Genomic DNA, 17,204 nt, shown 5'->3' on the forward strand with positions numbered 1-17,204 from the left:
CCCACTCGCTCCCTGGCAGGAGATAACCACAGGCAGTGGTGTGGGCACTGCCTCCTCCTTCAGGCCTTACAGGTCAGCAAAGTTCCTGTGGTTAGACTTCCGGGGGCCTCCTACCTCCCTGTCTCCCTGCTCCCTCCTAGCATCCCTGATAGCGTCAGTCTCCCTGTGTATTACCAGGATGTTTAAAGTTTCCCCTTGTAAAATGAGAAATTAGACTAAATAACCCTGTAACAGTTAGCTTCCACATTTGATGGCTTGGCTCCTCCCGGTAGATAGCAGGCTTCTGGGTTCACATTAGCGCCACTGATAACGCTTTCTAATGATGGGAGTTGTAGATCCCATGAGGCTTAGAGGTGATCGTTTCTGACATCCTAGGGGCCGTACAAGTGATTGCAGAGATCTGTTTCCACAGACCCACTTTCCAGGTGAGACATCTGAGGATCATGGAGCCAAGGGACTTGCCCAAAGTCACAGAGCTCATCAGTAGCTGAGCTCCTGGCACCCGGCCCAGTGCCCTCGGCCCAGCCTGCACCACCTCCCGCAGACTGGCATGGATGGTGCTTTTCTCCCCGTGAGCGCGCATCCTTGGGGTGGGGAGCACAAACAACCTAACATCCATCAAGGCATGGCTGAGCTCGTAGGTACAGTGGATGAGACGGGGGGCGGGTCTGAGGACCTCAGCTGAGTCTGTCTCATACAGAGCCCCTGTCTCAGGCAGGGCTGAGCTGCAGCCTCAACCTGCCTCTCATCACCCAGGAAACGTCCTGTGATGGAGTCATCCTGCCCTCCCCAGACCTGTGGGGCGCTGATTGCAGGACTAAGCGGGACCCTTTAACCAACATTAACCTAATTGCTGAGTGATAGATGGCGTGGCACAAGCATATGGCGAGTCATTACCGTGCCCGCCAATCCTGCCCGTGCCTGGGACTCTGCACTGGGCCTATTTAGCCAAATTCATCTCTCGCAGACGTCTGTAATGATTGTGCCTGCTGCTCACTGCCCAGGATGGAGGCTTTAATGATGTTAACAAACTCTGAAACCTCGAGAGCAGTAATGAGTCTGGCACGGCTGGAAGCCAGGGCTGCGTGCAGCCGAGGTGCGGAACGCGCCTGCCGCCTCCTGCCTGCCCCGCGCTCAAGGAGACGACCGGGGCGGTTTTCTAGGGTGACTACTGGCCTTGGCAGGGACCCCTGGCAACCATTCACCTTCCCAGGCTCCTTTCATATCCTCACTTTCAGTTTTTGGGGGAATTTTCTTTCCTGGAGACCTGGGTGAGTGTGATGCATTTGATTTCAAAGATGGAACAATCTTTCCTGATGTACCCATGGCACGTTATGGTCTCCTCATTTTCATCTTACTGAATTCTTCCCCCAAACCCATGCGGTAGGAATCATGGTTTCCATTAGGCCAATGAAGGTTGGAGAGATGGTCTCAGGGCTGCCCGGAGTAGATGGCAGGACTTAGAAGACTTTTGAATCCCAGATCTCAGGTTATTTCCATGTTCAGCTGCCCAAGAGCCAGCACCTCTCCGTTCAAAGCCTTACCCTTTCGTCTCCCGCAAACCCTTTCCTTTGCAGTACTGTGGTATCTCACCAAGCTGGAGACTCAGCCTGTGTCCAGAGGCCTAAGGCACGTCCATGAGGCCGAGGCGGATTTGGGCTCAGTGTGACTGAGTGTCTAGCTGGGTCTGGCCGGGCGCTGGGCTCTATAGAGACCGTCTGACCATGAGGACCTCGGCAGACTCCTGGTTCCTGCCCGCCAGCTTCCCCCCGCCCCCGGCTCAGAATCGCTACTTATACTATTTCCCCATTTGCCTCTTCTTCATATCTTTCCTGTAGACCCGGCCAGTCTCTCCTCCACGATTCACTCCTTGAAGGGCCAAGGCTGAAAGCGAAGGGGTGGTCTGCAGGATCTGAAGGTCCGAAGGATCAGGCGGCTTCTCCTTCCCCTGCCAGGGGTCCCCAGAGTCGCGGAACTCACCCCTCAACTCTGACCCTGCCCTGGCCATCCTGGAATCACAGCCTCTGACCCGGAAAACCACACGCTGACGGATCATGGGATTTTTCAGGCCAGTCTTACCCAGGAGTCTCCCCTGACTGTTAGGGAACAGCAAGAGGCCTGAACCAAAACTTAGGAGACCCGAGTTCCAACTCTCTATGGCCACTTAATGTCCTGAGTGAACGGGGTTGAAGGAGTTGGGGGGATGTCACTTCACTTCCGAGTCTTTTGCTCTTAAAATGGTGCTAACAGTGTCTACCTCTCAGAGTCCTTACTGATTAGAAGCGAGAGAATGGAGGAGAAAGCCTAAGTGCTGATGAAAGACACCCTGTCATTTTTTTACGGTTGCCAGCGCCACTTTTCTGGTTGTTACTCAGGGCTGGCTTGAGGGAGGCTGCAAGGGGTGGCATTTAAGGGGAGAACCCGGCTTCCAAGCCCTGCTCACGGCCAGGCTCCCAGTGCCCCCTGCAGAGCTGCGAGCCCGCTGAACCCAGGGTGACGTGGCCCAACTCCACCTGAGAAATCGTGCAGGAGACCCTGGCGGCCCCCTCCCTTTCTCCCTAGCGGGGGAAACATCACTCCCGCTGCCCTCCCACCCCCAGAAGCCCCCCAGCCTCCTGCCCACCTCCTGTCCACTGACTCCACAGCGGCCGCCACTGCCAAATGAGCACCCCAAATGGGAACATATGTCACTCTGGGAGCCCCATTCGCCCGTCCGCCGCTACATGCCTATTTTCTAATTTCCAGCTGACATTTCCCTTAGTGAAATAAATGAATTTGCTCCAGCGGAGGCCCTGTTCGGATTAAGCTGCTGTCAGAGCCCCACGAGCCAAACAAATTGTTGCCCGCAGCCCACCGAGTGGGATGCCTTCCAACGGGGGGCCGGAGGAGAAGGGGCGGGGGAAGGCGAGGAGGAGAACGGATGGGACGGGAAGGCGGCTCAGCCAGTGGGCAGGCGGAGACCAACCGCGGGGCGGCCTGGCCCCGGGAGCCCTGATGCCAGAGGAGCCAAGGAACTGGAAATCACACAGAACAGGACACTCTAGGAGAGGGCCCCAGGGAGGCTTCAGGGAGTGGGGTCCAGAGGAAGAAGGAGACGGGGGATGGATCCTGGAGCAGTCCCAGAGGAGACAGAGAGGGGCGCGTCTCCCCCAGGCTTTGGGGGGGCAGGGGGAGAGGGTGGGCCTGAGCGGACTGGACTCACTGCTCAGCGATGATGTAATCCCCCGGCAGAGGTGTGCAGGGCACCCCCGCCACCTGCACGTGGTGGGCGATCTCCGAGAAGTCCAGGCCCAGGTTCACGCCATGGATGGTCACTCGAGTGCCCCCTTCAGGAGGTCCAGACACCGTCAGGATCTGCGGGAGGGAAGCGGGAGGAGAAAGCCCAGTTGGTCACGGAAGGACGGGCAGGGGCACCCGTTTCCCTCCCCGCAGGGAGGCTTTGGGACACCTGGAGTTTGGGGGGAAACTGTGTTTCCGCCACTTTCCAACCTGCCTAGGATCCCAACGTCATCATCCCGACAATGAAGTTGTACCCACTGCATTGGTTCTTCAGGACATCCATCCAGTGATGCCTTCATTCATTCATCCACTTACGAAAAAGAAATTACGAGAAAGTACTGGGCTCAAGGCAGTGATTGAATTCACTAGTTGCCTGACTGTAATCAAGTCTCAGAATCTCCCTGAACCTCAGTCCTCTTTAGGTGGGAAAGGGGATCATCCTCTCTAACCAACCTCACCCTGGAAGCTCCCACATGGAGGGTGTCCGGGGACATTCTGTCAACTCCCAAGGACTCTGTAATTGTGACGACAGAGGATGGCATTTGGATGGCATCACTGACTCGATGGACATGAGCTGGAGCAGGTCCCAGGAGTTGGTGATGGACAGGGAGGCCTGGCGTGCTGCAGTCCATGGGGTCGCAGACAGTCGGCCACGACTGAGGGACTGAACTGAACTGAACTGTGACATACCAGCCCGTGTGCTAGCCTCTGTTGAGTTTACAACAATGAACAGAGCAGGGAATTTGCTCTCGAGGAACTTAGTGGTCAAGGAGGAGGAGACAAGGAGGCCATAAGTAACGCTGATGCAGGGTACTCAGTGACAAGGTAGATTTGAAGGAAAAGCCGTGGGAGATCTGAGGAGTCCCTGATTAGGGCCGCTGCAGGGGATGTTCAAAGACGGAAAGTATAATTGACATTATTCCACACACACAAAAAAAGAAAAATCCTGTAACTCATTGGTGCTAGTATCAAAGAGAAATAGCTTCCTGATTTTCCAAATTTTGCTGGCTTCCCAGTAGCCAGGATCATTCACTCATTTCTTAATTCAGTCACCAAATGCTGACTGTTTGATTTTACTTTGATGCAACAGGAAAAGGAACTTGCAGAATCAGGCTCTCCTCACATGTAAATTTCTATCTGAGAATGAATCAAGCTCCAGGAAAAATGCAGCTCTTTGGGATCCAACAGATCCCAAAGTTCCCACTCCAAGGTCCATAGTTATCCAAAGTAGGAGGAAGCTAGACACGAACCCTGGCAAGAAGCACAGAATTTCGGAACTGGAAGGAGAGTCAGGGTGTCTTATTCTAAGATCATACAACCTATATATGTGGATCAAATGAAAAAAAATGTTCAGGGCTTTTTTTCACTGCACATTTAGAAAGACAAGACAGTAAGGGAGGGACAGAGGCAAGGAGGGCAGGACAAAGCCAAGAGTCCACTAGAAACCTCCAGATGGGCTCTGGGCAGTGATGAGCGGTGAGCGCAGGTGAAAAAGGTATCCAAGGCTCTGGAGACTCTTCCTCCCGCCCGTCTTTCTCAAGGGGGCCCTGCTCTCTGTCAGCGAGTGAGCACCATGCGGGAGGACTCCAGCCTGGCCGTGAGCACCCAGGCGAGAGCAGCAGGGAGGAGCTGACGGCGCAGGGGTGAGGCCCAGGGCCAGGCCTCCTCCTCACTGCCGCTGACTCCTGGGCTCCCGCACGCAGGCCGTGCAGCCAGGTCAGACTCCCAGGCTCTTCAGCAGACCCTAGATGGCGAAGCCTCCGGCCGTCCCCCTGGCCCAGGCCGGGCACTCTCTCATCTCGGGGCTCCTTTTGCCCTGGTCACCTTGTCTGTGGCTCTGACTCCATTCTCTGGGAATAAAATATCCCACCTTATGGCCAATCCTCTGCCACCTGATGTGAAGAACCGACTCATTGGAAAAGACCTTGATGCTGGGAAAGATTGAAGGCGGGAGGAGAAGGGGATGACAGAGGATGAGACGGTTGGATGGCATCACCGACTCAATGGACATGAGTTTGGGTAAACTCCGGGAGTTGGTGATGGACAGGGAGGCTTGGCGTGCTGCAGTCCATCGGGTTGCAAAGAGTTGGACACGACTGAGTGACTGCACTGAACTGATGAATAAAAATAAATAAGATTCGTGGGATAAATTCCTGAGGGAGGGAAGGGGGTGCCCAGAGGCATCTCTGGGCACTGGGTGTGGGGTTGGAGGTGGGGGGAGTCAGGGCGATTTGGAAAGAAAGGAGCTGGCAGGAGGAACCTGTAGATCCATGGCTTTCCTGTCTCTAGGGATTCTAAAAATAACCAACATGAGATCTTGGTTGTTCCGCCCTCCCCTGGTGCCACTTCCGCAGGTCCCTGGGCCTCCTGGGCTCTGGGAGATGGACACTGTAAGGAGGAACAGTAAAGTGTGGCCTCCATGACCCTGCAGGAGAGTGTCAGGAGGAAGCAAGTACCACTGAGCAAATCTGAGCCAGCGCTCTCCCCCAATAGCTTGGAATGAGCATCGCTGGTCCGCCTTCCCCTCCTTCAGCCACCTGGATGCCAGGAACCTACTGAAAACCCTGACAGAACTGTGATGATCAGCTTGCTCTCTTTCCCCAACTTGTATTTTTAAAAATACATTCTCTTGCTCACGGCAGTTAATTACAACCTTTCAGAAACACTGTGAAATGAAATCTTGCTGGAAAGCCTAAAAATATTTCGGTCTTGCAGGTAGCACGTGGGGATGGTATTGTGGCTATTTTGTGGTGTTGGCAGGTCCACGGGGCAGTGTCCTCCTGCTGGGAATTCACTGCAGTGACCTTCAAGGGTCTGGGGTGGAGGCATGGTCCCTCGGGGATTATAGTGGACTGTAGCCAGCTTATGCTGTTTGGAGATGGGAGACTTAACAACATTATTAGCAAGCATTATCATCTTGGTATGAAGACACATCAAAGAGATGGATAGTTAGGAGTGTGGAGACCCAAGTCTGAGCCCTTCTAACCCAGAAGCTAAGAGCTTCTGGAATCCAGACTTGGCTCATCCTCACCGGTTAGGGGCAAGTGGCTGGGGAGTGTTGGGTCCCTGTGGGTCTTCCCCACACAGTACACACTATATCCTGTGCCTCCAGCACCCAGGGAGGCGGTGAAGGAGTTGAGGGTCAGAACACTCAGCAGTCACTGTGCCCTGGGCTTACATGGGGTGGAGCTTCCCTTTTCTTGCTTAAGACAAAACTGATGAACAAAAATCTGGATTTCCAAAACACAGATGAGGTGGTGAGCACTTGATTTGCAAGAGGATTCCCAAGGCCTCCATTACGGATGCTTTCCAAACCTATATTGTTGGCTCAGACCTCTCTCCTGAGCTCCATATCCATATATCCAACTGCTACTGGACACCTCGACTTCCCCACGCATGTCCCTCAGGCACCTCAAATTTCACCACGTCTGAAAATGAACTCTTAATTTTCCCTCCTTCCACCCCAACCTGATTATCCTCCCAGATCCTCTTTCAAGGTGAGTGGAATCACCGTGCACCCAGCTAGGGATCTTGCAAGCATCTGTTTCCTTTCCCTCCCCTACCGAGTGTAATACACACAGGGACCATCGGTGCTGGCTCCCAGGTGTCTTCTGAATCCGTGCCCCGCTCTGGCGTCAGAGGAGGTGATAAGCGCATCTGTGTCCTCTCTGTCACACTATCCTCAGTCTTCTTCTGTGAGATCTGACTTCCTTGCACGGCCAGGTGGCTGTCACGGACACATACCTGATCTGGGGACTGGTTGCTTGCTCCTAAAATCTTCAACAGCTCTGGCCACTGTCCAGGCAAAGTCCCTGACTCCCGGCCTGGTCCTTCACTTTCTGATCTTAGTAACTTCAACCACACCAGCCACCTCACTCTGGGTCCTCCAAGTGCTACCCAGAGCCCAGGGGTTCCTAGACACACAATGCACTTTAACGCTCTCTGTGTCTTTGCCTGTGTCATTTGCTCTCCCCGCTGACTTGAAAATCAGAGAGAGGCAGGGTGGAGGTCTGGGCTCAGCGGAACAGAGACGGAGTCCCGTGGAACTCACCACCTGCCACCTGAGGGCTTCTGGGTGACTCTGAGAACGAGGGTCAGGGTCTGAGTGGTGGTAACATCCCGGCCATCCGGCTCTCACTTCTCCCCAGGACCAAGCATGGAGGAGAGGCTCTGGAGGGGAGACTTGGAGGAAAAGAATGGATTCTCCAGAGAGGGCGTGAATAGGAGTCTTCAGGACACTGCCCCAGGCCCAGCAGGGCTTCACCCTGGAGTCTGCCTCCAAGACTCTCTCTTCAATACAGATGGCAGGGCACCCGGCCTGGCACCAGGAAGCTTGGTCCCCGCGGGAGCCGCGTCTGGCCTCTCCGTGTGGGTCTACAGGGAGGCAAGTTGGTGGAGTCCCAGACTACTGCTTGTAGAGCTCCCAGGAAGGCCTTCCAGATCTGGGAGGAGGTGTGGGGCCACAGGGGAGGGAGCGCTAACCTCCCACAGAGGTGAGGCGAAGAGAGTCCCCCACAGTCAGAGGGGAACCAAGAGACGGCCAGGGGAGCAGCCAGGTCCAAACATCTCGTCTTCTAGTTTCGGATGGGCCCTGGGCTGCTGGCGGCCCAGGGGTGTGGAGGGGGACCTGATGCTCGGGTGGTGTCTGCGGCAGGAACAGAGTGAGCTCGGGAAGGGGTCAGACTCTGAATTCTGATACTTACAAGCTAGGTAACCTTCACTGTCAGTGTTCTCATCAGAAAACAGAAAACAGTGCTTGCCTCGCAGGGACGCTGTGAAGGTGAAATAAGACAACACTTGGAAAGTCCCTAATATGATGATGGTTTTGAGAACAGGTTGTGATAGTTGGCCGTTTCCTTCCTAGCATTCCCCTGCACCTGTGTCTTCTAAGACCACAAAAACATGGGATGGTGGAGGTGGAGAGAGCCTAGAGGTGGGAGGCATCTTCCTATTTATCTGCAAAGAGGACATACGGTCCAGGGAATGCATAACTTAGATGGTGCTTGGTGGGCTGACCCAGGGCGGAGAGAGATGCTTGTGGGCTAATTGGAGAAAGCCCGTAGGGGCGTGGCCGTGCCGCCCAGGGCGGGGCCTTGGCGTTGGCGGGTTCGGGGCTCCCCGCAGAAGCATGTTCAGAGCCAGACATCGCCCTTTCACCCAGAATAAATTTGGGAGGACAGTGGCCCTGTCTAAAATGGCCTTCATTCTTCCCTCTCGTCACTTCTTTGCCCCTGGCTATTGGCCATTCTGAGGTCGATGGGGCATTGCGTTATGAACTCAATGGGTTCTTTCAAGAAAGTAATTCTGCATGAACCACCCACGCAAACAAACGGTTTGACAGTTTGGGATGGATGTGTGTGTGTGTGCGCGTAGTGGGCGTGTGGAGAGAGGGGGGAGGGAGCTGAAATCCTGTGAAATCAGCTGGGAAGATCTTTATACATGGACTCATTTCAGCTCCATGCTTTGCAGCACATACCGTGGACCAGGGATCGCCGTCCACTCTCTGCGGACCCCAGAAGGCAGAGCCAGGAGCAGGGGAGGAGCGGGGAGAGGGCAGCTGCTGAGTGGGGTGCAGGGGGCGACCGAGGGGCTCCCCCATGTTCTCTGCGGGCTCTCACTGTGCGCCCCTTGTCCCCTCCCCGAGTTCTGGCTCCACTCTCTCCTGCACTATGCCTGCTCCCTGGGGGAGGTGGGGGGCGCCCGTGGGTACAGGGTCTAAAGCCCGTGTGCCTCTGACCCACGGTTCCCTCTGCCCGTCAAGCGTGATGCCAACACAGGCTTACCCGTCACACGAGGCTCTGCTAATGACACCCCCTCAGAAAGTCTCTCTCTAACCATCTCAGGCAGATTTAGGAGCCCCTTTGCCTACACCTCCACTGCCATGGTGAACACCCCTGACAGCAAGGGTCACCCTGGACTCTCTGTCTTTTCTCCATAAGACAATAACTCTCTCGGGACAGGGACCTCCTCCGTTTGTCTTAGTAACCTGATGCATAGCACGCTGCCTGGGACAGAGCAGCTGTCAAGACCTGTCCCCAGCTCTCTCTTTCTGGGAAACGCTGGGCTCAGGCAGATTCCAGGACAACCCGTGTTCTCGAATGACCGCTGCAAGGATGGAGGTAGGTGCCCAGGTGTTGCTTGGAAGTGGGGCAGTCTTTTCACATCAGAAGCATCAGGTTCCTCCTGCCATCTCGCTGACTTTAGTTCACACCAGTTTCTGCTGTGATTTCTCCTCGAATGGAGGACTGAACAGCTGCCTCTTCATCAAACCTCTTTCAGATACTGAAGACAGCAATTAAGTCACCCCTGGTCTGCGCTTCTGCAATTCCATCAGCCGTGCGTTGGAAGCTCTTGTTTTCCAGGCCCTTTGATCATTTCAGATGCTTTTCTTTGGACTCTTGGATATCCATGCATCCTCTGAGAGCGTAAGAAAGAAACGCCAAGCAGGCTTGCGGCTTGAGCAAAGGCCTGCTGATTCGCTGCAAGGGAGGCCTGTGCCAATGACTTCCCCTAGCGCGGGCTTACACGCCATTGGCTAGGCAGGCCCTGGGCAAACCGCACGGGGAGGCAAGCCCTTCTCTTTCCCATATGCTTATTTTACTCCCTGGAATTCCTTTCCCCATTTTAGTCACCTCTCACCCTACGTGTCTCTCTTCCCTAAATGACCTTTTATGCATATGTGCTCTGTTGCTCAGTTGTATCTGACTCTTTGAGACCCCATGGACTGTGGCCTGCCAGGGTCCTCTGTCCATGGGATTCTCCTGACCCAGGGATCAAACCTGGGTTTCCTGGATTGCAGGTGGATTCTTTACCATCTGAGCCACCAGGGAAACTCCAAGGAACCCTTTAAATGTGTTAGTCACTCAGTCATGTCCAACTCTCTGTGAGACCCCACGGACTGTGGCCCGCCAGAATCCTCTGTCCATGGAATTCTCCAGGCAAGAATCCTGGAGTGGATAGCCGTTCCCTTCTCCAGAGGATTTTCCCGACCCAGGGATAGAACCCGGGTCTCTGGATTACAGGCAGATTCTTTACCATCTGAGCCACCAGGCAAGACCCAGTTGCATCCTACTGAGACTTAAAGTTGTGTTATTACCTGGCCTTAAGAGTATTGGCTTTTTAACTGGTTGTAGAATTAGGTTTGTCTGTTTGCAGGGCTCAGAAGGAGAATGTGGGAAACACATGAAGGCAGAGAGAGGGCTCAGTCCAGCAGCCGCTCAGCCCTGTCCCAGAAGCAATCACAGATCGTGCCAGGATCAAGGGGTCTGGCCCCAGCCCGGGCCATGCCCCTCATCTGCCCACTGTAGGCCTGGATGAGCAGGCCGGCAGGATATGGGATGAGGCTGGCATGAAAGATGGGGCGGGGGGTGGTAGGACAAATCAGGAGACTCCTGTCTCCTGCAGGTCCTCTAAAAGTCGCCAGGAATCCCTGACTTAGGGACCCACTTCCCCCACCTCCTCAGACCTCACCTGCCCGCAGCCCAGCCGAGCCTGCTGCACGCCTGAGCACCCCAGCCCAATCTGTATTCCTGCCAGACTGTGTCATGTTTGTTTCCCACCGTGGGTGCCCTGACCTGGAAAACAGCCGCCGTGATGCTGCACTCGCCCTGATTCTTGCAGCCGCTAATTGAACAGTTCGGAGGGAACTGTGCCACAAAGCCGCCCAAGGGCAAGAGCAGATGCGGCCGATTAATTACAGCTGGGGAGCTCTGCGGGGCCGCGCCGGGAGCAGAGCGGAATGCTGGCGGCCCAGGGCCTGGGCAGCCTGGGGAGCGCCGGCTGGGCCACTTCTGGGTTTTGGCAGAGCCTTGGAGGCTGGAGTTGGGGCAGATGTACGGGTAGATGGTTAAGGAGTCACAGGAGAAGCCCTTCATGGTGGGAGCCTCATGAAGCCTGGCTCCCATCCTAGAGACCCTGTCTTCTCTGTTTATATCTCCCACCTGGATAGACATGATGGGAGATGAGACAGAAGTGGGCATCAGCCCCAGGTTACTGAAGATTCTGATAATGGTGCCTGTTTACCATTTGTTTCATTTATTAAGTATTTATCATGAGGCGGGAATTGTACCGGGGGTCTCATATATTGGGCTTCCCTGGTGGCTCAGACAGTAAACAATCCGCCTGCAACGTGGGAGATCTGGGTTTGACTCCTGGGTTGGGAAGATCCCCCTGGAGAAGGGAGTGGCTACCCACTCCAGTATTCTGGCCTGGAGAATCCCATGGACAGAAGAGCCTGGCAGGCTACAGTCCATGGGGTCGCAAAGAGTTGGACACAACTGAGAGACTGACCCTTTCACTTTCTTATATATTATATCTCACTTAGAGCTCACGGCAAACTATGAAGGAGCTGCTGCCATTATTTTCATTTTACACATGCGGACTAGTGTCCTGGAGAGGTGAAGGAACCGGCTCAAGGTTACAGAGTGAGTGGCAGAGCCCAGCCAGGCCCACCTAACCGGTGCCTCCAGCCTCCCCACCACGCTGCCTGAGCTACCAGCGTCCTGCCGGGCCACAGCCCCAAGGTCATCAGCTATGAGAACTCACGCCCCAGCCCCGGGAGCCCCGCTGTGCAGGTCCCCCATGGCTAAGGCCACACTTGCTGCTCTCCAAGGAGCTCTGGAGTTGGCTAGCCAGCATTTCTGCGAACTTCTCAGCTCCCCTCCTCCCCGCTGTCTGGCCCTGACCCTGTGAATGCCCACACTCCCCTCAGGCTTGCCCTGGTGTCATCTCTGCCTGTGCATTCCAGTCTCCCCAAGTGATGCTCTGGGTGGGGACCACTGGCTTGCTTCCCATCTCTTCAGCAGGCTTCATGACACACATGGTACCCACTCTATCCCCTCCCCCAGCCCAGTGGATTGACAGTTCTGTTTGTCTAAGTGAGCCCAGGAAAGAGATGAAGGATGCTACAGGGTCAAACATGGGAGTGCTGGTGTCAAGTAGCTAGGATTAACTCCTAGTTCTAAAGCTGACTAGCAGTGTGACATTAGGAAGTGTATCACCCTTCATAGTACCTTGGTTTCCTCATCTGTAAAGTGGGGCTCATGATGATTGCTTCCATCTCATAGAAGTTGTTATAAGGTCTAAATGAGATAATATATAGACAGTGATAAGTTAGCAGTGCTAGGTCCCAGGTGAGCATTCAGTGAGTGCTAGCTATCATTTTTCTCATTACTATTCTATGATTAAGAAATCTCAGCAGAAGCCAGATCAATTGAGTTCCAAAAATGTTCAGTTCACTTCAGCCGCTTAGTTGTGTCTGACTCTTTGTGACCCCATGGACTGCAGCACACCAGGCCTCCCTGTCCATCACCAATTCCTAGAGCTTGCTCAAACTCATGTCTATCAAGTTGGTGATGCCATCCAACCATCTCATCCTCTGTCGTCCCCTTTTTCTTCTGCCTTCAATCCTTCCTAGCATCAGGGTCTTTTCCAATAATTCAGTTCTTCGCATCAGGTGGCCAAAGTACTGGAGTTTCAGCTTCAGCATCAGTCCTTCCAATTAATATTCAGGATTGATCTCCTTTAGGATTGACTGATTGGATCTCCTTGTCATCCAAGGGACTCTCAAGAGTCTCCTCCAACACCACAGTTCAAGAGCATCAATTCTTTGGCGCTCAGCTTTCTCTATGGTCCAATTCTCACATCCATACATGACTACTGAAAAAACCACAGCTTTGACTAGATGGATGTTCATCAGCAAAGTCCTGTTTCTGCTTTTTAATATAATGTCTAGGTTTTTCATAGCTTTTATTCCAAGGAGAAAGCGTCTTTTAATTTCATGGCTGCAGTTACCATCTGTAGTGATTTTGGAGCCCAAGAAAATAAAGTCTGTCACTCTTTCCATTGTTTCCCCATCTATTTGCCATGAAGTGATGGGACTGGATGCCATGATCTTCATTTTTTGAAAGCTGAGTTTCAAGCCAGACTTTTCACTCTCCTCTTTCACTTTCATCAAGAGGCTCTTTAGTTCCTCTTTGCTTTCTGCCATAAGGGTGGTGTCATCTGCATATCTGAGATTATTGATATTTCCCCCAAAGTGGCTTCATGTTTACAAGTGTCCCACGCAAGTGGATCCTCTGGGTATTGCTCTTGGTGGGACTCAGGGCAGGGGCAGAGAGGCAAGCTGTGGCAGGGAAAAGCCAGGTGTGGAGACTGCCCAGCACGGTGTTGGCTGCATCTCTGACGGACCTGTGCGTCTCTTGCCATGTCTGCAGCAGGCTGTCAGCACCCTAGGCTGTGTTCTTAAGGGGAGATGGGAGAGAAGACATCAGAGCCTCCCGACACAGCCAAGGGTGAGGGTCCCAGGGGAGTCACCCAGGGTGGAGCAGCCCCAGGGGACGGTTACACTTTGTATCAAAAGCTGCTGTGTCTGAGGTTGGGCTCAGGAGGGCTCTGCCGCCTCATGAGGACGGGCCAGGGAGGACGCTGTGGGCATGGAGACAGTTAGCCCTCTCCAGACTCACCCGCTTACTCCTTTCCTGTTGCTCAGAGTTTTCCTGACTTTAGAGGGCATTGTGCCTGCAAATTTTGACCCCAGCCTGGCTCCTCAAGGCACCTGGATGCTGAGTCCAAGACAGCAGACTGTCACGTCCTTTTCTACCTTCGCGTGTCCACACCTTCGTGTGGACGTGGGCGTGTGTGCGCTTGAGCAAGCGTGAGCACACCCTTCATGGCAGAGCCCAGCCGAAGAGCTCTGCGGGCATCTATAGCATCAGCGCCACCAGCTCTCTACCCGGCACGAATCCTTGCCGGCTCTGTCTTAGCTGATAGTACATTGAAAACCTAATTGTTATCTCAGCAGAGTAACTCCATTATTCATCCTGACACCATCCCCCGTTAGCTGTTTGTTGCAGTGATGTTATATTAATGAGGCCTGCAAATAAATGAACGGGAGATCAGAGGGCCGACTTGTTTCTCAGGAAAGCTGGCTGACTTATTTATTTATTTGTTGGGAACTTTGCAGCGAGTCGCTCTCGCCCTGGGCAGGTGGCTCTTGTCTTTTCCCGCGGAAACTCGGTGTAGCCTTATAGATAAATACTTCCAGGGATCCAGCTTGCCACACAGTTTCACACAAGCATTTGCAACTGAGAGAATCCAGGAAAAAGATCTGCTTTAAAATATTAGGGCAAACGGAGAGCAGGAGGAATCAAGAGCAATGAATCATCTCAAACTTCTAGCGCATCAACCATTATTTATGCCTGGTTTTGGAGGGCAGTGTTGGCAGTTTTCTACAACTGGTTTTCCTTCCCGGTTACACATACCTAAGATAATGTTAAACAGAACTGATATTCCCTAACAGTGGGCTAGTGAGGTGTGGGGAGTTACTGAAGTTGACAACTTTATACGGAAAAGCGACAAAGTGGTTAAGGGAGAGACCACTGCAAAACCAGTTCTCCTAGGACCTGGCCCCAGTGTGACATTACTGGACAGTGTGGCGGGGGACGTCAGAGGCACACAGGAGTGTCCCTTGGTACCCAAACGGTGTAGGTTCCTGGTCACTCCCGGAGGACCCCAACACTGGGCATTTGTCCCTTGCATCCCAAGCCCGCTTTGCCTTTATTTCACCCTGATCTCTAGTCTTACCTGCAGACATGAACTGCCTGGGCCCCAGCCTGTGAGCTCTCCCCTCAGCTGAGATGCTTGTGAGAGCAACTTTCACTGTGACCATCATCCCATTGATAGATACGACCAGAAACCAACTGAACAGTCTGATAGCTTTAAGAACCACATGCAATTAAAGTAACACCTCCCCTGGATACACAAGAAGTGATCACCCTACACTTAAAAGTGCCCCCAAATGTTCTACCATTTTTCTCCCCCACTCATAGAAATAAGTGTGGACTTAATTATCTTTAGGAAGACAGGGGAAGGTTATTTTAAGACTTAAAAGAGTAGCCAATGTCCCCAGTTTGTCCTTATTTCCTGACACCGACCAAGGGGACTTGGATCCTGGGCACAGATGTTTTGGGGGTGGGGTGAACATGCACAGCCAGGGAATACTTCTCTAGCCCTCTGGCCAAGAGAAGGAGCATCAAAAGGTGCGGCGAGTCTGCATTCTGGAGTCAAGAGGCACCAGTGAATCTGTCTTGCCACTAATCAGATGTGTGACTTTGGGCAAATTATTTACTCCCCTAAGCACTGTTTCCCTGACTCTTAAATGGAGATAATTACAGTCATCTTGCAGGATTGCAATAAGAAGGAGCAGGTATGCGGAATCTATGGGTTCTGGCACATAGTAGTGTCTTGTTAAAGAAAAGCTATTATTAGTAAGACTCCCGGAACTGTGAGTGTGACTCATCTGTACAGGTCCTTGGCCTGACTGGTGTTCTTGTTAGGTGTGGAGGTCTAGGTCCCTGTTGCAGCCCTCTTTCCTGACAGCAGACAGCTGCAAACGGTCACAAATTACACATCTCTGTCTGAAGCCCTTTGGGAGAAGTAGGTTCCAGCCTCTGCCAGGTGGCCAATGTTCAGGGATAGGCCAGCTGCATCCCCCGGCTGCCTGAGTCAGGACCAATTTATCCATGTGATAGCTTCTAACCTTAGCATGCCTGAATCAATTCCTTAGAACCACGGCATCTCCTCTTTTTTGCTCAGAATATTCTGTTTTGGGAATTTGTGTTGATTTTTATCCCCCACAAATTCACATGTCGAATCCCTAACTCCCATCACCTCGGAATAAGACCTTATTTGGAGACAGGGTCTTTACAGAGATAATCACATTAAAAATGAGGTCATTAGTGTGGGCCCGAATCAAACATGACTGGGATTCTTATTTTAAAAATTGGAGACATGGAGAAGGAAATGGCAACCCACTCCAGTACTCTTGCCTGGAGAATCCCATGGACGGAGGATCCTGTTAGGCTACAGTCCATGGGGTCGCAAAGAGTCAGACACGACTGAGCGACTTCACTTCGGTTTTTCTTATCTGGTCTTGCTGCCTCAGCTTTCATAAACAAGATCACTGACCTGAGTTTCTACTGCAGATGAGTGGTGCTAACCTTATCCAACTTTTATCCTGCCTTGTTTGGTTTAAATAGTTCTTGTCATTTGAAGAATTAAGAGACAAAAATAATCCAGAAGATTTCTTTTTTCAGGGCAATTCCATGCCTGTGGGATGGAAATTTTGGATATCGCACTGGTAAATTGTGATAATCAGGTATACTGTTTATCATTGCCAATGAGATGGCCTACAGACCTCTTTCTCACCTCCTCTTGCTGCTTCTTTAATTCCAATTTCTACTTCTTCCCTTATAGTTTTCTATGGGTAGGGAGTATACACGGGACACCCCATCTCTTCCAATTATATATTTTCGTCGTGACATTTCTATTTAAGGAGTTCATTAAAGTACAATATTTATACAAAAAAAAAATTGGAGACAGACATGCACACAGGGCGAACACCTTGGTGACATGAAGGCTGAGGTTAGGGAGCTGCTTCCACAAGCCAAGGGACGCCAAATACCGCCTCAAACCACCAGAGACCAAGAGAAAGGCTCAGAACACATCCTCCTGACAGCCCTCAGCACAAACCAACCCACTGAAAGCTGGATGTCAGACGTCGGCCTCCAGAACTGGGAAAGCAAATTTCTGTTTTTTTCTTAAGGTCCCCAGTGGAGTTTGATACTTGCAGCCCTAGCAGACCAGTACACTCACTTGGAGTGGAGGGCTCTCTCACGGGCGCGCCGATGCCTTCCTAAAGTTCTCTCTCCAAGAACCTCATCCACTGCTTGGCCCTTTCTGCCGGATGGTGCCCACTCAGTCTCTCTGGGCTTTCCTTTCTCTCTAGGGGATGGCTCCTAACATCCTCCTCTTTGATGTCCTGGCAGGCCCGAGGCACACGCTGGGGAAGAACAGAAGCGTGGCTGCCCGGCCTCTCACAGGCTTTCCAAACCTCCGCACGTCATCTCCTGTTCTGGGACCTGAAC

At 52.8% G+C, this 17,204-nt stretch overlaps 1 protein-coding gene across 1 annotated transcript in view; it reads right to left on the reverse strand.

Moving 5' to 3' along the window:
* Positions 1–17,204, reverse strand: part of PLXNA2 (plexin A2) — a 228,887-nt gene that overhangs the window by 37,255 nt on the left and 174,428 nt on the right. Inside the window, exon 13 of the mRNA XM_043485126.1 lies at positions 3,203–3,354. Coding sequence (XP_043341061.1) covers positions 3,203–3,354 — 152 coding nt within the window. The remainder of the gene's footprint in view (positions 1–3,202; positions 3,355–17,204) is intronic.

The sequence above is a fragment of the Cervus canadensis genome, chromosome 13 (assembly GCF_019320065.1).
Source record: "Cervus canadensis isolate Bull #8, Minnesota chromosome 13, ASM1932006v1, whole genome shotgun sequence".
NCBI classification, from domain to species: domain Eukaryota; kingdom Metazoa; phylum Chordata; class Mammalia; order Artiodactyla; family Cervidae; genus Cervus; species Cervus canadensis.